Below are 23,735 nucleotides of genomic sequence, written 5' to 3'. Positions count from 1 at the left end.
CAAACATTTGTAGACAGGATTTTGAGCTTATCATTTCTTAACCTCCGTGCTACTGATATGCTCTGGCATTGTTTCGGGGGGCAATTGGATTCATGGATTTTTGCCCCCCCCAGTTTAAATACTCCTTAGCAATTTCTTGGTATTGTTCACTGAGTAAATTTTTTCCAAGTAGAGCTATCATGAGACACAAAGCCAAATCCTTGCTCTTGACACAATTTACTAAGCCATAAGTTGAGCTCCTGCTTCTGTCTATCATTCTGAACGTTATGCACAGGCAGAACTTCAGAAAATGAAACAGTGGATGCAAAATCATTCTCATACATCATTACCAAGTGTGATAAAAGATTCCTCCACCTCTGAAACTTCATTGCAAGCCAGGTCATTTGTCCCTAGATGGACAAGAACATTCACATCCCCTTCCTGCTTTGCTTGCTTAACAATATAAAGGATATGTCTTCTATCTCTTCTAGCAGTAGCCCCCGGGAGGCATCCCACAAAACCATTTTCCTTAAGCTCCACATTTTTTATGATTGAATACCATCAGAGCTACTCAAAGAGATCATCTGAGCCACACAAAAGGCCCAAAGGCCCCATGAGAGGAACCCTGAAGGCACCATCAGAGAAACCCAGAAGGCACCATCAGAGAAACCCAGAAGGCACCATCAGAGGAACTCAGAAGGCACCATCAGAGGAACTCAGAAGGCATCATCAGAGGCACCTAAAGACACCATCATAGCCACCCAGGAGGCACCATCAGAGGCACCCATAAGGCACAATCAGAGGCACCTGAAGACACCATCATAACCACCATCAGAGCCACCCAGAAGTCACCATGATAGCCACCTAGAAGGCACAATTAGAGCCATTCACATTGCACCATCAGAACCACTGAGATGGCACAATCACAGCCACCAAGAAATTATCATCAGTCACTCAGAGAGACCATCAGAGCCACCCAAAAGGCACCATCAGAGGCAACCAGAAGGCACCATCAGAGCCACCCAGAAGGCACCATAGTTACCCAGAAGGCACTATCAGAGGCACCTAAAAGACACCGTTCAAGCACCCAGAAAAAAACATCAAAGCTACCGAGAAGGCACTAGAGCCACCAGAAGGTCCCATCAGAGCCACCCAGGCGTCACCAACAGAGCAACCTAGCAAGCACCATTAGAACCATTCAGATTGCACCATCAGAACCACCCAGACAGCACCATCAGAGCCACCCAGAAAGTACTATCAGAGCCACCCAGAAGAGACCATCAAAGTCATCAGAAGGCACCATCAGAGAACCTAGAAGGTACCATCAGAAGCAACGAGAAGGCACCATCAGAACTACCCAAAAGACACCGTATGGCACCCAGAAGAAAACATCAGAGCCACCCAGAAGAGAACATCAGAGCCACCAAAAAGACACCATCAGAGTCCCCCAGAAGACACCATCAGAGCCAGCTAGAGGGTATCCTCAGAGCCACCCAGAAGACCTCATCTGAACCACCCAGCAGACAGCATTGGAACCACCAGAAGGCACCATCAAAGCCACCCAAGGACACCATGAGAACCACCCAGAAGGCATCCTGGTTGAGGAAAACTGCTCTAGAAAAATGGCTATACTCAAGAAGAAGTGAGCACTGAAGTAATAACTCTTAGTGTATGTTCACACAGTGTAAAATTCACACGAGTGAGGAAAAATATTTGGTCCTTTTTCTAACTGATTATGGCTGAAAAAATGTGCAAGTAAAATAAAATACACAGCAAAATTTTCTGTAATGTGAAGCGAGTCTTATAGGTAACGCATCTCAGCCGCTTCTAATCCCCCAGTCTGTGTTGTTGGGGGAAAATAAAAACTTTTCATGAAATTAGTCTATTATGAACGCAACGGACGTGGTGCTTTGGACACGTGGAGGATTTGACACATTTTTGCCACAATTTCAATGTCACAGTAAAAGCGCAAAATGTTCAACATGCTGCAAAATGGAAGAAAATATAAGAATGCGATTTGGAATTTCCATCCAAAAATCTTTTACAAAGCGATTTCTTAGTAGCCAGATTAAAAAAAAATTATAGAGTTAATTAATAATAATAATAATAATAATGTAATAATAATAATGTAATAATAATAATAATAATGTAATAATAATAATAGTTATAATAATAATAAAATACCCTAATAATAATGTAATAATAATGTTATAATAATAATAATAATAAAATACCGTAATAATAATGTAATAATAATAATGTTATAATAATAATAATAAAATACCGTAATAATAATGTAATAATAATAATGTTATAATAATAATAATAATAATAAAATACCGTAATAATAATGTAATAATAATAATGTTATAATAATAATAATAATAATGTTATAATGTCATAATAATAATAATGCCATAATAATAAAGTACATTATTATTATTAATATTATTAGTGGTCGTAATAGTATAATAATATTGTTATTATTATTATTATTATTTTTGTATCATATTATATTGACATCAAACCACTTGGGATTAAAAATGGTGGAAGCACTTGTACAAAACTTTTTGAAGAGTCAGTTTGATATGTTTTTGGTGGGTGTGATCCAATTTGTTTGAAAAATAAACCATGCACAAAATTTTCTATGCCAGTAAATTGTCAACAAGAGTAAATGCAAATTGTGATTTTTTTGTGAATTTGGTGCAATTCGCACAATTATGGCAGCATTGGCGGAGGAATATATAAGACGGAGGAACATGTAAACGAAGCTTGAACGGCGTTTACTTTGTAATAACAACTGAGCAATTCATCTCTTTTATTGCAGTAATAATTGATCAAATAAAAATAAAAAAAACATATAAATAAAATTCAATGACTTTTTGTTCTGCCGTCCATGAATAACACGTTATCTGGTGATTATAAAATCCCATACACACATTTAGATGTAGCAGAGCTGGATTTGCTGTAATATCAAAAAAGGGATGTGGGGTCTTCTGTATCACAAAAGAAAGAATGACAAACTCAGCTCTGCTACTCCGTCAGGTTATCCAATTGGGTTTTGTTGTGGAATTCTCAATGTTACAATGTATCATTCCCCTAAATGACGTCTCCCATCGGCTAATTCACCCGCTCACGTGGTACAGTGGACGCCTAAATCCACCAATTCTTGGTTCTGATTTCATATATGTTGTAATAATTTTACCGTCCCTTGTGCTTTATGACATTGTGCTTTACTATTTGCACACTGCTTCATCCTATCAGGTTGTGTGTTATAAGTAATACCTTGACTTGTCGCAGCGGGGGTCTTCTTTGAGCTATCCTAGTTATAGTGGTGTCACTCCGGCTTCATACTGTGGTGTTCCCCAACCTATGACTCTCCAGCTGTTGCTAAACTACAGCTCCAAGCCCTGACTGTATCACACTGGGAGTTGTAGTTTTGCAGCAGCTGGAGAGCCCCAGGGTAGAGAACAGTCATAGAGCATCAGGAGAAGACGGACTCCGCTGTCTGCTGACATAATGAAGAATAAATAATAAAGATCATCTGGAGTCATCTTCTCTTCTATCAGACTATGAAGAAATAAATGGCGCCGTATACAGTCAGGAATCTGTTATTACAATAATAGGGTAAATGGAGAATACACATCGAGGTGAAGAATCTGAGCTCGGGAGGAGCCGGATCCCAATTGTCAGATACTTTCTGCAGTTTATACAGAATCATCCCGGCTTTACCTGCTGCAGTCGGACCCTGAGCTTCAGCTTCTATTGATTTTGGGCTGAAATCCTCACTTTCTGTCACTATAAGGACAATGTGATAGATTCTGTATCTTAATGTGAAGAATTAGACTGCGCTGGATCGGAAGTCATTAGTTAGAGTAATTGGGTCCGGGGACAATTGTAGATTCGATAAGAATCTTATTGGTAGAAGAGAAAGTGATTGATGCTTTTTGGTTATTTGGAGCGGTAGATAAAATCTAAAATTCCCATTGCGTAGAGGGATTACCATAGGATTCTTCTGCCTTCTCTTCAGAATGTGGAGACTAGAAATGTGCAAATTTCCCAAAATCCATTTCTAAAGAATTGTCCACCAAATGTTATTAATTTAAAATGGCAGCTAGTGGCTAGCTTAGGGTCTAATTAACCGAACTCTACTTTACTCTCACCCTAATCTAAAACTTAAAGGGGTACTCCGCCTCTAGACATCTTAGCCGAAAGATCTCGGCTGTGGCACCTCTTTATTCGGTGCACGGAGTGAACCTCGCACCATGCCGGATGACTGGCGATGGGGGGGCGGAGGCTCGTGACCTCACGGTCACACCCCGCTCCTTACGTCACGGCCATGCCCCCTCAATGCACGTCTATGGGAGGGGATGTCATTTCACGCCCCCTCCATTAGACCTGCATTGAGGGGGTGTGGCCGTGACGTCATGAGCGTGGCGTTACGTCACGAGCCTCCGGCGCTGCACCTGACGATCTAAACAAACACCGGGTGCAGCAGAGAGATCGTGGGGGTCCCAAGCGGCGGGACCCCCTGATATCAGACATCTTATCCCCTATTCTTTGGAAAGGGGATATGATGTCTAGGGGCAGAGTACCCCTTTAACTCTGTGCAACCCAAATCCTTACACTAACACTACCTAACTCGAACACTAACCCTAAACCTTACCCTACCTAACTCTAAGCCTTACCCAAAACCTAACCCTACCTCTGTAACCCTAACTCTACCTAATTCTAACCCTTACCTAACTCACCCTAAGCCTGCCTAACTAACCTCAAGCCTTACATTAACCCTACTTTAATTCTTACCCTAACCCCAACCCTACCTAACTTTAACCCCTGAACCTAATGCCAAAGCCACCATTTTGAATTATTAACTAAAAACACATTTCAATAAGTTTTACATTTTGGCGAATATAAACTTCTTGGGAAATTTGAAACATATTGGCCCATCTTTATCAGTCAGCCTGAAACCCTAATTGTCCAGTTTTACCCATAGAACCAATCACAGCTCAACTTTCACTTTACAAGAGCTGAAGATATGAAAGTTGAGCTGTGAACGGTCGTCGTGGGAACAACCAGACAATTAGGGTTTCAGGCCGATGGATAAATCTCCCCCATTGTTTTGCTCATCCCTACTGGAGACATCAATGGCGTTACGTAGCGACAGTATAAAATAATTGAGATGAAATAAATAAGGATTATTAGAGAGACCCATCAAGATCTGTGCTGAGGAAAAGTCGACCGGTTGCCCATAACAACCAGATTGCTTCTTGAGGCCTTTTCAAAAATGAAAGAAGTCATCTGATTGGTTGCTATGGGCAACTGGTCGACTTTTCCACTAGACATGTTTTGATGAATCTCCCCCATATATCTCTGATGATCATGGATCTGATAACAGAAGCAAAATAATAATAATATTAAAAATAATAATAACAATGATAATAACAACAATAACAATAATATTATTGTTATTATTAGAGATGAGCGAACTTACAGTAAATTCAACTCGTCACGAACTTCTCGGCTCGGCAGTTGCTGACTTATCCTGCATAAATTAGTTCAGCTTTCAGGTGCTCCGGTGGCTGGAAAAGGTGGATACATTCCTAGGAAAGAGTCTTCTAGCACTGTATCCACCTTTTCCAGCCACTGGAGAACGTGAAAGCTGAACTCATTTATGTAGGATAAGTCATCAATTACCGTGCCGAGAAGTTCGTGACGAATCGAATTTACTGTAAATTCGCTCATCTCTAATTATTATTATTATTGTTGTTATTATTGCTATTATTATTGTTATTATTAATAATAACAACAATTTTTTTTTTATAATAATAATAATGTTTTCCTAAAGAAAATGTGAATGTGCAAAATTGTTTGGGCTTTACCTGCTGCAGCCTGACTCTGAGAAGGAGAATATGTGAGGAAATATGTAAAGACATCTGAAAGGCAGGGTTTCCCAACCAGGGTGCCTCCAGCTGTTGCAAAACTACATCTCCCAGCATGCCTGGACAGCCTTTGGCTGTCCAGGCATGCTGGGAGATGCAGTTTTGCAACAGCTGGAGGCACCCTGGTTGGGAAATACTGTCCTACGGTAATAAAATGCGAATAAAAATGAATTCTCTCATGGTAAGGACCCAGCACCGGGAATGAATACCGAGACGTGAGGAGAAGAGAAATACGATGACCCACAATCCTCCTGATCTGGAGGAGACCTGAAGCCATTATAAATAAGAGGGAAGAACCCGGCCTGACCAGGAAAGATACTAAGACAGGATTGTCCCGGCTTTACCTGCTGTACATTGACTCTGAGCTGCACTCGATAGGAACCTCAAGGGGCGAAAACCTAAATCAGAATAGACAGAATCTCCACAATACAAACCGGAGCGTGGAGTCTATTTTTATCAAAAAACAAGTAAAAGAAAACACTTTTGTGCTTATGCTGTATTTTTGCCGAGAACCGAGTGGAGATCCTCAGCCGGCGGACAGAGAGCGATGGTGGACGCCATACGTGGTCCCTCGGCTCCCCATGTGGACTTGGTGACTGTGAGATCCTCCAGATTGGTGCAATATTCATGATACTACGTCTTTATTCAGGATCCAGTCCATATTGCACTTTAGGATAAACCATCATGGACCGGACCGGCACATCAGCCCGTGACCTCTGTAACACCTCCTGCCCCCCGGAGGGTTTAGCTTGAGGCGTTGGTTTTCAGACAAGGCACACGTCTCCCAGATAAGGCCTTTAGGTCACCTCAGACGGTGGTCACCCTCATGACAAACTCTCTGTTAGTCCCAGACGGACTCCTCTGTTCGTGTGGTCTGAGATGGCTGAGGATGTGTAAGAAGGTGTAAGCACAGTGATGGTCAGACATCGTACCGCCATGGCCTCCACTGTCCTCCAGCGTGGAACTATTAGCTGTCCCCGCCGTGGTGGAGTTATTAGTCTGGGTTGAAGTGCATTGGTTTGTACGTTGGCTACTTCCTAATTTCTGATCCTCCAAATCTTTAGACTTGTCATAGTTGAGAACTTTCCATTGTTGGTTCACGGCCTGCCACCGCTTAAATATCCGATAAACAGAAGGTCCCTCATGGATGATAAGTCCTGGAAAGAATCAGAAACATATTAAATAAAGTATACAAGAATGTCAAGTATATACGATACTACTGATCCTATAAACTATATACAAGAATATAACTACTATAATACTGCTCCTATATACAAGAATATAACTACTATAATACTGCTCCTATATACAAGAATATATCTACTATAATACTGCTCCTATATACAAGAATATAACTACTATAATACTGCCTCTATATACAAGAATATACCTACTATAATACTCGCTCCTATATACAAGAATATAACTACTATAATACTGCTCCTATATACAAGAATATGACTACTATAATACTGCTCCTATATACAAGAATATAACTGCTATAATACTGCACCTATATACAAGAATATAACTACTATAATACTTCCTCCTATATACAAGAATATAACTGCTATAATACTGCCCCTATATACAAGAATATAACTGCTATAATACTGCTAATATATACAAGAATATAACTGCTATAATACTGCTCCTATATACAAGAATATAACTACTATAATACTGCTCCTATATATAAGAATATAACTACTATAATACTGCTCCTATATACAAGAATATAACTATTATAATACTGCCTCCTATATACAAGAATATAACTACTATAATACTGCTCTTATATACAAGAATATAACTACTATAATACTGCGTCATATATACAAGAATATAACTGCTATAATACTGCACCTATATACAAGAATATAACTGCTATAATACTGCCCCTATATACAAGAATATAACTGCTATAATACTGCTCCTATATACAAGAATATAACTGCTATAATACTGCCCCTATATACAAGAATATAACTACTATAATACTGCTCCTATATACAAGAATATAACTACTATAATACTTCCTCCTATATACAAGAATATAACTGCTATAATACTGCCCCTATATACAAGAATATAACTGCTATAATACTGCCTCCTATATACAAGAATATAACTACTATAATACTGCCTCCTATATACAAGAATATAACTACTATTATACTGCTCCTATATACAAGAATATAACCACAATAATACTGCTCCTATATACAAGAATATAACCACTATAATACTGCCTCCTATATGCAAGAATATAACTACTATAATACTACTCCTATATACAAGAATATAACTACTATAATACTGCTCCTATATACAAGAATATAACTACTATAATACTGCCCCTATATACAAGAATATAACTACTATAATACTGCTCGTATATACAAGAATATAACTACTATAATACTGTCTCCTATATACAAGAATATAACTACTATAATACTGCTCCTATATACAAGAATATAACTACTATAATACTGCTCCTATATACAAGAATATAACTACTATAATACTACCTCCTATATACAAGAATATAACTACTATAATACTACTCCTATATACAAGAATATAACTACTATAATACTGCTCGTATATACAAGAATATAACTACTATAATACTGTCTCCTATATACAAGAATATAACTACTATAATACTGCTCCTATATACAAGAATATAACTACTATAATACTGCTCCTATATACAAGAATATAACTACTATAATACTACCTCCTATATACAAGAATATAACTACTATAATACTGCCTCCTATATACAAGAATATAACTACTATAATACTGCCTCCTATATACAAGAATATAACTACTATAATACTGCCTCCTATATACAAGAATATAACTACTATAATACTGCTCCTATATACAAGAATATAACTACTATAATACTGCTGCTATATACAAGAATATATCTACTATAATGTGAATTCAGGTAGAAAACAGACATAGCGCACATCTACAATCTTGTATAATGATCTGATTGCTTCTCAGCATAATATCAAAAACTAACAGGTTGTTGTTATACATTTTTGATCAAAAAGTACAAGCCCACTCGCCACGTCAAGGCCACCTATTTAGATTGGGCCCCTAACGTCCCTAGCATAAAATGGTGTAGCACTGGGTGGCAACCACCACCTCCGCGACACCAGTGCCCATGGGGAGGGGGGGGGGGGGGTTAGGGGATGGGGTGGTCGCCGCCCAGTGCTATGCTATTTTATGCTAGGGATGTTAGGGACCCACTCTAAATAGGTGGCCTTGACGTGGCGAGTGGGCTTGTACTTTTTGATCAAAAATGTATAATAACAACCTGTTAGTTTTTGAAATAATGCTGAGAAGCAATTGGATCATTGGCCAAGACTGTGGATGTGCACCATGTCTGTTTTCTACTTGAGTACACATAACTACTATAATACTTCCTCCTATATACAAGAATATAACTGCTATAATACTGCTCCTATATACAAGAATATAACTACTATAATACTGCCTCCTATATGCAAGAATATTACTACTATAACACTGCTCCTATATACAAGAACATAACTACTATAATACTTCCTCCTATATACAAGAATATAACTGCTATAATACTGCTCCTATATACAAGAATATAACTACTATAATACTGCTCCTATATACAAGAATATAACTACTATAATACTGCTCCTATATACAAAAAATAACTACTATAATACTGCCTCCTATATACAAGAATATAACTACTATAATACTTCCTCCTATATACAAGAATATAACTGCTATAATACTGCCCCTATATACAAGAATATAAGTGCTATAATACTGCCCCTATATACAAGAATATAACTGCTATAATACTGCTCCTATATATAAGAATATAACTGCTATAATACTGCCCCTATATACAAGAATATAACTACTATAATACTGTTCCTATATACAAGAATATAACTACTATAAAGTGCCCCCTATATACAAGAATATAACTACTATAATACTGCTCCTATATACAAGAATATAACTACTATAATACTGCTCCTATATACAAGAATATAACTGCTATAATACTGCCCCTATATACAAGAATATAACTGCTATAATACTGCCCCTATATACAAGAATATAACTGCTATAATACTGCCCCTATATACAAGAATATAACTACTATAATACTGATCCTATATACAAGACTATAACTACTATAATACTGCCCCTATATACAAGAATATAACTGCTATAATACTGCCCCTATATACAAGAATATTACTACTATAATACTGCTCCTATATACAAGAATATAACTACTATAATACTGCTCCTATATACAAGAATATAACTACTATAATACTGCCTCCTATATACAAGAATATAACCACTATAATACTACTCCTATATACAAGAATATAACTACTATAATACTGCTCCTATATACAAGAATATAACTACTATAATACTGATCCTATATACAAGAATATAACTACTATAATACTGGCTCCTATATACAAGAATATACAGTAATAACACCCCCATACTACAGGATATAATAACACCCCCATAGTAAAGGATACAGTAAGGATCAAACGTTTGGGCACCCCAGGTAAAAATTTGTATTTATCTGCATAAAGAAGAAAAAAATCTCCAAATGGCATCAAATTACAGATTAGACATTCTTATAATATGTCACCAAAAGTTAGATTTTATTTCCATCATTTACACTTTCAAAATACCAGAAAAATAAAGAATGGCGGCTGCAAAAGTTTGGGCACCCTGCAGAATTTATAGCATGCGCTGCCCCCTTTGTAAAGCTGAGACCTGCCAGTGTTATGGATTGTTCTCAATCATCATCTGGGAAGACCAGGTGATGTCACTCTCAAAGGTTTTAAATGCCCAGACTCATCTGACCTTGTCCCAACAATCAGCACCATGGGTTCTTCTAAGCAGTTGTCTAGAAATCTGAAACTGAAAATAGTTGATGCTCACAAAGCTGGAGAAGGCTATAAGAAGATAGCAAAACGTTTTCAGATGTCAATATCCTCTGTTCGGAATGTAATTAAGAAATTGCAGTCATCCGGAACAGTGGAACTTAAAGCAAGATCTGGAAGACCAAGAAAAATATCAGAAAAACAATTCAAAACCCTCGTTTGACTGCACAATCCCTCCAGAAAGATCTGGCAGACACTGGAGTTGTGGTGCACTATTCCACTATAAAGAGATACTTGTACAAATATGGTCTTCATGGAAGAGTCATCAGAAGAAAACCTCTTCTACATCCTCACCACAATGATCAGCGTTTGAACTTTGAAAATGAACATATAGACAAGCCTGATGCATTTTGGAAACAAGTTCTGTGGACCCATGAGGTTAAAATTGAACTTTCTTGCCAGAATGAGCAAAGGTACATTTGGAGAAGAAGGGGAACAGAATTTAATGAAAAGAACCTCTGTCCAACTGTTAAGCATGGGGGTGGATCAATCATGCTTTGGGGTTATATTGCAGCCAGTGGCACAGGGAACATCTCACGAGTAGAAGGAAAAATGGATTCAATAAAATTTCAGCAAATTTTGGATGCTAACTTGATGCCAAATGTGAAAAACCTGAAGTTAAAGAGAGGATGGCTTCTACAAACGGATAATGATCCTAACCACACCTTGAAATCCACGGGGAAATACATCAAGAGGCATAAACTGAAGGTTTTGCCATGGCCTTCACAATCTCCTGACCGCAACATAATTGAAAATCTATGGATAGACCTTAAAAGAGCAGTGTGTGAAAGACAGCCCAGAAATCTCAAAGAACTGGAAGACTTTTGTAAGGAAGATTGGGCAAAGATACCTCAAACAAGAATTGAAAGACTCTTGGCTGGCTACAAGCTGTGATACTTGCCAAAGGGGGCAGTACAAGATATTAAATCTGCAGGGTGCCCAAACTTTTGCAGACACCATTTTTTTGTTTTCTGTTATTTTGAAAGTGTAAATGATGGAAATAAAATGTAACTTTTGGTGACATATTATAAGAATGTCTAATCTGTAATTTGATGCCTTTTGGAGATTTTTCCATCTTTCCTTGGCTTCTTTATGCACATTAATACACATTTTTACCTGGGGTGCCCAAAATTTTGATCTTCACTGTATAATAACACCCCCCATAGTACAGGATATAATAACCCCCCCATAGTACAGGATATAATAACCCCCCCATAGTACAGGATATAATGACACCCCCCAGAGTTCAGTAAGGACAGTGTGTCACATCCCTGGATTCCTCCACCCGTACAGATGAGTGCGTCCTGTTTTTATTTCCTCTCACTGCTCAGAATTAGTTATTGATTTTCTGGGCTGCGATGAGGAAACAGCTAAATGAGCGGTGGACGGAGGAGACCGCTTTGAATACTGAAGAGACATGGCGCGGTGACCAGAGGCGTCTCACCACAGATCACTGAGGGGATTGTAGGAATCTCTTATCAGACCCCATCAGGGTGTGCGGACCCCCTCCCATATGTTGTGGACATCAACGGGGGAATAGAAAACTCCATAAAAGATACCAGAGGAAGTTTATAGACACCATCATGATAGTAGAAGGAACTGTGCATAAGACTGGAGGTAGACAGCCATGAGATTGGAGGTAGACAGTCAGGAGACTGAGACTGGAGGTAGACAGCCATTACTACATTGGAGGTAGACAGCTATGAGATTGGAGGTAGACAGTCAGGAGACTGGAGGTAGACAGCCAAGAAATTGGAGGTAGACAGCCAAGAGATTGGAGGTAGACAGCAAAGGGATTAGAGGTAGACAGCCATGAGAGTGGAGGTAGACAGCCATGAGAGTGGAGGTAGACAGCCATGAGAGTGGAGGTAGACAGCCATGAGAGTAGAGAGATACAGATGTGGAAGGTGGGAATCCTGGCAGGGGTTCCCTTTGGCTTCCTGTAGATAACCGATTTGTACAATAACTCTGTGCAATAACTCTGATTATTTGCCCATTGTGATCCCATTGTGATCCCATTGTGATCCCATTGTGATCCCATTGTGATCCCATTGTGATCTATGGAGTTCTCTCGGCATACAAAACAGAAGGATAAACAGCAGGGTCCTGGCAGTAGGGTGGATGGGAGACCCTGGTGATGATTCAAATCCCGGAGTGATACAGAGTTGTGGTTAATCTTTAATTGAGATTGACAGATATGGGTCAATTACTAATTAAGTTAATCTCAATTAAAGATTTACCACAACTCTGTTAAATAGTGTATCACTCCGGGATTTGAACCCTCACCAGGGTCTCCCATCCACCTTACTGCCGGAACCATGCTGCTTATCTTTCTGTTTTGTATGCTGAGAGATCTCCATAGACCTTAATAGGCCCATTGGTTTCAATGGGCCCATACTGGTTTCAATGGGCCCATACTGGTTTCAATGGGCCCATACTGGTTTCAATGGGCCCATTGAAATCACAGAGTTATTGCACTAGCCCATTCATTCCCCTTCACCATGAGCTTACCTTGGAGGCTGACATCACACTCAGCCTCCAATGGCATTCAGACCCGCCAAAATTCAAAAGTCTAATGGGATAATGCATTCATGTACCTGTATGTATATATTAAAAACACTGTATCCGCACACTGTAACTTGGACCTGAGGAAGGAGGGAGCCCCTCCGAAACGCGTAGTCCTTTATGTATGACCGCTTTTTATGAACTTAATAAAAAGTTAAATACAAAGCTACACCCGACTCCCGTGTAATCACGCTGCCGGTGTAGCACTCTAAGTGCCAAAGTCGGTTATCTACTGGAAGCCAAAAGGGAACCCCTGCCAGGATTCCCACCTTCCACATCTATATCCCTGCATTGTCCACCATCCTCGACGGGACCTACGGTGAGCTGCTCTCGACGTACTAGCCTAAAGAACCTGCTCAATACGCTTAACAATGTTGCGCCTGCATTCAGCGCAACCTTCAAAAAGGTGAGCAGTTCTCCTACCTTTACACCTATTTTCCGCTAAAATCATGGATAATCGGCACTATATAGCTCCATCTGTCTCCCCCTTTTCTTTCCCTATATCCTACAGACATGAGATTGGAGATAGACAGCCAAGAGATTAGAGGTAGACAGCCATGAGATTGGAGGTAGACAGCCACGAGATTGGAGGTAGACAGCCATGAGATTGGAGGTAGACAGCCATTAGATTGGAGGTAGACAGCCATTAGATTGGAGGTAGACAGCCATGAGATTAGAGGTAGACAGCCATGAGATTAGAGGTAGACAGCCATGAGATTAGAGGTAGACAGCCATGAGATTGGGGGTAGACAGCCATGAGATTGGAGGTAGACAGCCATGAGATTGGAGGTAGACAGCCATGAGATTGGAGGTAGACAGCCATGAGATTGGAGGTAGACAGCCATTAGATTGGAGGTAGACAGCCAAGAGATTGGAGGTAGACAGCCATTAGATTGGAGGTAGACAGACAAGAGATTGGAGGTAGACAGACAAGAGATTGGAGGTAGACAGACAAGAGATTGGAGGTAGACAGACAAGAGATTGGAGGTAGACAGCCATGAGATTGAAGGTAGACAGCCATGAGATTGAAGGTAGACAGCCATGAGATTGAAGGTAGACAGCCATTATACTAGTGGTAGACAGCCATTAGATTGGAGGTAGTAAACCATTAGATTGGAGGTAGTAAACCATTAGATTGGAGGTAGTAAACCATTAGATTGGAGGTAGAAGAGATTGGAGGTAGGCAGCCATTAGATTGGAGGTAGACAGCCAAGGGATTAGAGGTAGACCGCCATGAGATTGGAGGTAGAAAACCATTAGATTGGAGGTAGACAGACAAGAGATTAGACGTAGACAGCCATGAGACTGGAAGCTTGATAATAGGTGTCTTCTGTACGATGTTGCAGCCATTAACTATGTGAAGTTCACTACATCTGTAAGTCCAATGACCGCTGGATCGGTTTTATCGTTTTCCTCGTCCTCATCATTATTCCTGACAATTATTACAGATCTCCTCGTCCATCATTATTCCTGACAATTATTACAGATCTCCTCGTCCATCATTATTCCTGACAATTATTACAGATCTCCTCATCCATCATTATTCCTGACAATTATTACAGATCTCCTCGTCCTCCATCATTATTCCTGACAATTATTACAGATCTCCTCGTCCATCATTATTCCTGACAATTATTACAGATCTCCTCGTCCTCCATCATTATTCCTGACAATTATTATAGATCTCCTCGTCCTCCATCATTATTCCTGACAATTATTATAGATCTCCTCGTCCATCATTATTCCTGACAATTATTACAGATCTCCTCGTCCATCATTATTCCTGACAATTATTACAGATCTCCTCGTCCATCATTATTCCTGACAATTATTACAGATCTCCTCGTCCTCCATCATTATTCCTGACAATTATTACAGATCTCCTCGTCCTCCATCATTATTCCTGACAATTATTACAGATCTCCTCGTCCTCCATCATTATTCCTGACAATTATTACAGATCTCCTCGTCCTCCATCATTATTCCTGACAATTATTACAGATCTCCTCGTCCTCTATCATTATTCCTGACAATTATTATAGATCTCCTCGTCCTCCATCATTATTCCTGACAATTATTACAGATCTCCTCGTCCTCCATCATTATTCCTGACAATTATTACAGATCTCCTCGTCCTCCATCATTATTCCTGACAATTATTACAGATCTCCTCGTCCTCCATCATTATTCCTGACAATTATTACAGATCTCCTCGTCCATCATTATTCCTGACAATTATTACAGATCTCCTCGTCCTCCATCATTATTCCTGACAATTATTACAGATCTCCTCGTCCTCCATCATTATTCCTGACAATTATTATAGATCTCCTCGTCCATCATTATTCCTGACAATTATTACAGATCTCCTCGTCCTCCATCATTATTCCTGACAATTATTACAGATCTCCTCGTCCTCCATCATTATTCCTGACAATTATTATAGATCTCCTCGTCCTCATCATTATTCCTGACAATTATTACAGATCTCCTCGTCCTCATCATTATTCCTGACAATAATTACAGATCTCCTCGTCCATCATTATTCCTGACAATTATTATAAATCTCCTCGTCCTCCATCATTATTCCTGACAATAATTACAGATCTCCTCGTCCATCATTATTCCTGACAATTATTATAGATCTCCTCGTCCTCCATCATTATTCCTGACAATTATTACAGATCTCCTCGTCCATCATTATTCCTGACAATTATTACAGATCTCCTCGTCCTCCATCATTATTCCTGACAATTATTACAGATCTCCTCGTCCATCATTATTCCTGACAATAATTACAGATCTCCTCGTCCATCATTATTCCTGACAATTATTACAGATCTCCTCGTCCATCATTATTCCTGACAATTATTACAGATCTCCTCGTCCATTATTATTCCTGACAATTATTATAGATCTCCTCGTCCTCATTATTCCTGACAATTATTACAGATCTCCTCATCCTCCATCATTATTCCTGACAATTATTACAGATCTCCTCGTCCATCATTATTCCTGACAATTATTACAGATCTCCTCATCCTCCATCATTATTCCTGACAATTATTACAGATCTCCTCGTCCTCCATCATTATTCCTGACAATTATAGATCTCCACATCCTCATTATTCCTGACAATTATTACAGATCTCCTCGTCCTCCATCATTATTCCTGACAATTATTATAGATCTCCTCCTCGTCCATCATTATTCCTGACAATTATTACAGATCTCCTTGTCCATCATTACTCCTGACAATTATTATAGATCTCCTCGTCCTCCATCATTATTCCAGACAATTATTATAGATCTCCTCGTCTATCATTATTCCTGACAATTATTACAGATCTCCTCGTCTTCCATCATTATTCCAGACAATTATTATAGATCTCCTCGTCCATCATTATTCCTGACAATTATTACAGATCTCCTCGTCCTCCATCATTATTCCTGACAATTATTACAGATCTCCTCGTCCTCCATCATTATTCCTGACAATTATTACAGATCTCCTCGTCCTCCATCATTATTCCTGACAATTATTACAGATCTCCTCGTCCATCATTATTCCTGACAATTATTATAGATCTCCTCGGCCTCCATCATTATTCCAGACAATTATTACAGATCTCCTCGTCCATCATTATTCCTGACAATTATTACAGATCTCCTCGTCCTCCATCATTATTCCTGACAATTATTATAGATCTCCTCGTCCTCATCATTATTCCTGACAATTATTACAGATCTCCTCGTCCATCATTATTCCTGACAATTATTACAGATCTCCTCGTCCATCATTATTCCTGACAATTATTACAGATCTCCTCGTCCTCCATCATTATTCCTGACAATTATTACAGATCTCCTCGTCCTCATCAATATTCCTGACAATTATTACAGATCTCCTCGTCCATCATTATTCCTGACAATTATTATAGATCTCCTCGGCCTCCATCATTATTCCAGACAATTATTACAGATCTCCTCGTCCATCATTATTCCTGACAATTATTACAGATCTCCTCGTCCATCATTATTCCTGACAATTATTACAGATCTCCTCGTCCATCATTATTCCTGACAATTATTACAGATCTCCTCGTCCTCCATCATTATTCCTGACAATTATTACAGATCTCCTCGTCCATCATTATTCCTGACAATTATTATAGATCTCCTCGGCCTCCATCATTATTCCAGACAATTATTACAGATCTCCTCGTCCTCATCATTATTCCTGACAATTATTACAGATCTCCTCGTCCTCATCATTATTCCTGACAATTATTACAGATCTCCTCGTCCATCATTATTCCTGACAATTATTACAGATCTCCTCGTCCTCCATCATTATTTCTGACAATTATTACAGATCTCCTCGTCCTCATCATTATTCCTGACAATTATTACAGATCTCCTCGTCCTCATCATTATTCCTGACAATTATTACAGATCTCCTCGTCCTCATCATTATTCCTGACAATTATTACAGATCTCCTCGTCCTCCATCATTATTCCTGACAATTATTATAGATCTCCTCGTCCTCATCATTATTCCTGACAATTATTACAGATCTCCTCGTCCTCCATCATTATTCCTGACAATTATTACAGATCTCCTCGTCCATCATTATTCCTGACAATTATTACAGATCTCCTCGTCCATCATTATTCCTGACAATTATTACAGATCTCCTCGTCCATCATTATTCCTGACAATTATTACAGATCTCCTCGTCCTCATCATTATTCCTGACAATTATTACAGATCTCCTCGTCCTCCATCATTATTCCTGACAATTATTACAGATCTCCTCGTCCTCCATCATTATTCCTGACAATTATTATAGATCTCCTCGTCCATCATTATTCCTGACAATTATTATAGATCTCCTCCTCGTCCATCATTATTCCTGACAATTATTACAGATCTCCTCGTCCATCATTATTCCTGACAATTATTACAGATCTCCTCGTCCATCATTATTCCTGACAATTATTACAGATCTCCTCGTCCATCATTATTCCTGACAATTATTACAGATCTCCTCGTCCATCATTATTCCAGACAATTATTACAGATCTCCTCGTCCATCATTATTCCTGACAATTATTACAGATCTCCTCGTCCATCATTATTTCTGACAATTATTATAGATCTCCTCCTCGTCCATCATTATTCCTGACAATTATTACAGATCTCCTCGTCCTCATCATTATTCCAGACAATTATTATAGATCTCCTCGTCCATCATTATTTCTGACAATTATTATAGATCTCCTCCTCGTCCATCATTATTCCTGACAATTATTACAGATCTCCTCGTCCTCATCATTATTCCAGACAATTATTATAGATCTCCTCGTCCATCATTATTTCTGACAATTATTATAGATCTCCTCCTCGTCCATCATTATTCCTGACAATTATTACAGATCTCCTCGTCCTCCATCATTATTCCTGACAATTATTATAGATCTCCTCGTCCATCATTATTCCTGACAATTATTACAGATCTCCTCGTCCTCATCATTATTCCTGACAATTATTACAGATCTCCTCGTCCTCCATCATTATTCCTGACAATTATTACAGATCTCCTCGTCCTCCATCATTATTCCTGACAATTATTACAGATCTCCTCGTCCTCCATCATTATTCCTGACAATTATTATAGATCTCCTCGTCCATCATTATTCCTGACAATTATTACAGATCTCCTCGTCCTCATCATTATTCCTGACAATTATTACAGATCTCCTCGTCCTCCATCATTATTCCTGACAATTATTACAGATCTCCTCGTCCTCCATCATTATTCCTGACAATTATTATAGATCTCCTCGTCCATCATTATTCCTGACAATTATTATAGATCTCCTCGTCCATCATTATTCCTGACAATTATTACAGATCTCCTCGTCCATCATTATTCCTGACAATTATTACAGATCTCCTCGTCCATCATTATTCCTGACAATTATTACAGATCTCCTCGTCCATCATTATTCCTGACAATTATTATAGATCTCCTCGTCCTCCATCATTATTCCTGACAATTATTACAGATCTCCTCGTCCATCATTATTCCTGACAATTATTATAGATCTCCTCGTCCTCCATCATTATTCCAGACAATTATTACAGATCTCCTCGTCCTCCATCATTATTCCTGACAATTATTACAGATCTCCTTGTCCATCATTATTCCTGACAATTATTACAGATCTCCTCGTCCTCCATCATTATTCCTGACAATTATTACACATCTCCTCGTCCTCATCATTATTCCTGACAATTATTACAGATCTCCTCGTCCATCATTATTCCTGACAATTATTATAGATCTCCTCGTCCATCATTATTCCTGACAATTATTATAGATTTCCTCGTCCTCCATCATTATTCCTGACAATTATTACAGATCTCCTCGTCCTCCATCATTATTCCTGACAATTATTACAGATCTCCTCGTCCATCATTATTCCTGACAATTATTACAGATCTCCTCGTCCTCCATCATTATTCCTGACAATTATTACAGATCTCCTCGTCCTCCATCATTATTCCTGACAATTATTATAGATCTCCTCGTCCTCATCATTATTCCTGACAATTATTACAGATCTCCTCGTCCTCCATCATTATTCCTGACAATTATTACAGATCTCCTCGTCCATCATTATTCCTGACAATTATTACAGATCTCCTCGTCCTCCATCATTATTCCTGACAATTATTACAGATCTCCTCGTCCTCCATCATTATTCCTGACAATTATTACAGATCTCCTCGTCCATCATTATTCCTGACAATTATTACAGATCTCCTCGTCCTCATCATTATTCCTGACAATTATTACAGATCTCCTCGTCCTCCATCATTATTCCTGACAATTATTACAGATCTCCTCGTCCTCCATCATTATTCCTGACAATTATTATAGATCTCCTCGTCCATCATTATTCCTGACAATTATTATAGATCTCCTCCTCGTCCATCATTATTCCTGACAATTATTACAGATCTCCTCGTCCATCATTATTCCAGACAATTATTACAGATCTCCTCGTCCATCATTATTCCTGACAATTATTACAGATCTCCTCGTCCATCATTATTTCTGACAATTATTACAGATCTCCTCCTCGTCCATCATTATTCCTGACAATTATTACAGATCTCCTCGTCCTCATCATTATTCCAGACAATTATTATAGATCTCCTCGTCCATCATTATTTCTGACAATTATTATAGATCTCCTCCTCGTCCATCATTATTCCTGACAATTATTACAGATCTCCTCGTCCTCCATCATTATTCCTGACAATTATTACAGATCTCCTCGTCTATCATTATTCCTGACAATTATTATAGATCTCCTCGTCCTCCATCATTATTCCAGACAATTATTATAGATCTCCTCGTCCTCCATCATTATTCCTGACAATTATTATAGATCTCCTCGTCCTCCATCATTATTCCAGACAATTATTACAGATCTCCTCGTCCTCCATCATTATTCCTGACAATTATTATAGATCTCCTCGTCCTCCATCATTATTCCAGACAATTATTACAGATCTCCTCGTCCTCCATCATTATTCCTGACAATTATTACAGATCTCCTCGTCCATCATTATTCCTCGTCCTCCATCATTATTCCTGACAATTATTACAGATTTCCTCGTCCTCCATCATTATTCCTGACAATTATTACAGATCTCCTCGTCCTCCATCATTATTCCTGACAATTATTACAGATCTCCTCGTCCTCCATCATTATTCCTGACAATTATTACAGATCTCCTCGTCCTCCATCATTATTCCTGACAATTATTACAGATCTCCTCGTCCTCCATCATTATTCCTGACAATTATTATAGATCTCCTCGTCCTCATCATTATTCCTGACAATTATTACAGATCTCCTCGTCCTCATCATTATTCCTGACAATTATTACAGATCTCCTCGTCCTCCATCATTATTCCTGACAATTATTACAGATCTCCTCGTCCATCATTATTCCTGACAATTATTACAGATCTCCTCGTCCTCCGTCATTATTCCTGACAATTATTACAGATCTCCTCGTCCTCCGTCATTATTCCTGACAATTATTACAGATCTCCTCGTCCTCATCATTATTCCTGACAATTATTACAGATCTCCTCGTCCTCATCAATATTCCTGACAATTATTACAGATCTCCTCGTCCATCATTATTCCTGACAATTATTACAGATCTCCTCGTCCTCATCATTATTCCTGACAATTATTACAGATCTCCTCGTCCTCCATCATTATTCCTGACAATTATTACAGATCTCCTCGTCCTCCATCATTATTCCTGACAATTATTATAGATCTCCTCGTCCATCATTATTCCTGACAATTATTACAGATCTCCTCGTCCTCATCATTATTCCTGACAATTATTACAGATCTCCTCGTCCTCCATCATTATTCCTGACAATTATTACAGATCTCCTCGTCCTCCATCATCATTCCTGACAATTATTACAGATCTCCTCGTTCATCATTATTCCTGACAATTATTACAGATCTCCTCGTCCTCCATCATTATTCCAGACAATTATTACAGATCTCCTCGTCCATCATTATTCCTGACAATTATTACAGATCTCCTCGTCCTCCATCATTATTCCTGACAATTATTACAGATCTCCTCCTCGTCTATCATTTTTCCTGACAATTATTATAGATCTCCTCGTCCTCCATCATTATTCCTGACAATTATTATAGATCTCCTCGTCCTCATCATTATTCCTGACAATTATTACAGATCTCCTCGTCCTCCATCATTATTCCTGACAATTATTACAGATCTCCTCGTCCTCCATCATTTTTCCTGACAATTATTATAGATCTCCTCGTCCTCCATCATTATTCCTGACAATTATTACAGATCTCCTCGTCCTCCATCATTATTCCTGACAATTACAGATCTCCTCGTCCTCCATCATTATTCCTGACAATTACAGATCTTTTCGTCCTTCATCATCATTTTTTTGTTATTTTGACCAGATGTTATTTTCTACAATTAAATCCTTTAAATTAGAATATTTATAGTTACATAAGTTTTTATTTAGAAAGACAAAGTACAAAAAAAAAAAATCTGTGAAACGTGTCCATAGCCTTCAGAAGGTAATCAACCCCGGAGTGAAGCAGAAGATGTTGGTTGTTTCCAGTCAGCTGTGTGTAAGATGGGCAGAAACCACATGGTCTGTGTCTCTCAGGAGGGTGGGGGCTGCTTTTAGAGAGGGATGTGGACAGAAACAGAGTGGATTGCTGGATGATGTCATTCCCTCACTTCACTCAGTGGCAACCAAAGAGGGAAAACTGTTCTATATAATGAATGGTATTTAGACAATTTAATAGGTTGATTAGAAGGAAAATATGGGCTATGGGTTTAGTTCCCTGAAGTACCCCTTTAAGTAACTCCAGCTGGAGCAGATGATCCCGCCCCCTTTCTGCAATACCCCACCCACACATATCATAGACAGTACAAAACTTACACCTGCTTAAAAGCATAATATATGGTAAATTTGGTGGGGATGGGAGGCCATGCCCCTTTTTCTGAAGCCCCACCCACTTGGTAAACTTGTAAAAAGTTACATATCCAAAAATTTTTGAATTACATAAAGTTGGTGCCACAAGAAAAGATCAAATTTTGCATAATTTATGACATCAGTCATGGAAGGGGGAGGGGGGGGGAGAGCAGACTCGTCGGCCCATCTCACTCACTGAACATAGGGTCACATGATCACATAAATGGTTAATTACTCCGATCCCCGCCATCAGAGCAGGACAGTGACTGCACAATGAGCGTGTCGACCACTTATCAGTCCTGGTTATATACGGGAGAACTCCGCCACAGGACGCTACAGCCACAATCCGGGATTATCAGAGCAAATATTGAAATGTAATAAACTCCAATTCATTTCATCATCGTGGATCCGACTAACAAGCAGCAATGATTGCGCAAATGAAGCGTCTGGCGGTAATTTGTGTATTGTCTGTCGGCGCCATCACCGGTGGACCTCGTGGCGGAGTGAAACCTGCTAATTACATTCTTTCATTTACATGTCTGCCGCATAGAATCTGCCATTTTATATGACAATTATAGTGATTTAATATGTGAAACACTTAATGTAACAATTCATAATTGTACAAGGCTGCGTTATACATCAGTCACCTTCAGAGCTGAAATCACATTCATGTTATT

The 23,735-nt window shown here is 38.8% G+C and overlaps 1 protein-coding gene across 2 annotated transcripts in view; it reads right to left on the bottom strand.

Annotated features, from left to right (window-relative positions):
* Positions 1-5,709: 5,709 nt before the first annotated feature.
* The window catches only part of MARCHF4 (membrane associated ring-CH-type finger 4), a 106,960-nt gene continuing 88,934 nt past the window's right edge, over positions 5,710-23,735 (bottom strand). Inside the window, exon 4 of one of the 2 annotated variants that reach the window (XM_056537002.1) lies at positions 5,710-7,078. In XM_056537002.1, coding sequence (XP_056392977.1) covers positions 6,729-7,078 — 350 coding nt within the window. In that variant the 3' untranslated portion in view covers positions 5,710-6,728. The remainder of the gene's footprint in view (positions 7,079-23,735) is intronic. The other variant, XM_056537001.1, reaches the window with a different exon arrangement.

This window comes from Hyla sarda, chromosome 8, assembly GCF_029499605.1.
Source record: "Hyla sarda isolate aHylSar1 chromosome 8, aHylSar1.hap1, whole genome shotgun sequence".
Classification (NCBI taxonomy): domain Eukaryota; kingdom Metazoa; phylum Chordata; class Amphibia; order Anura; family Hylidae; genus Hyla; species Hyla sarda.
This window is presented reverse-complemented; position numbering and strand designations above follow the sequence as displayed.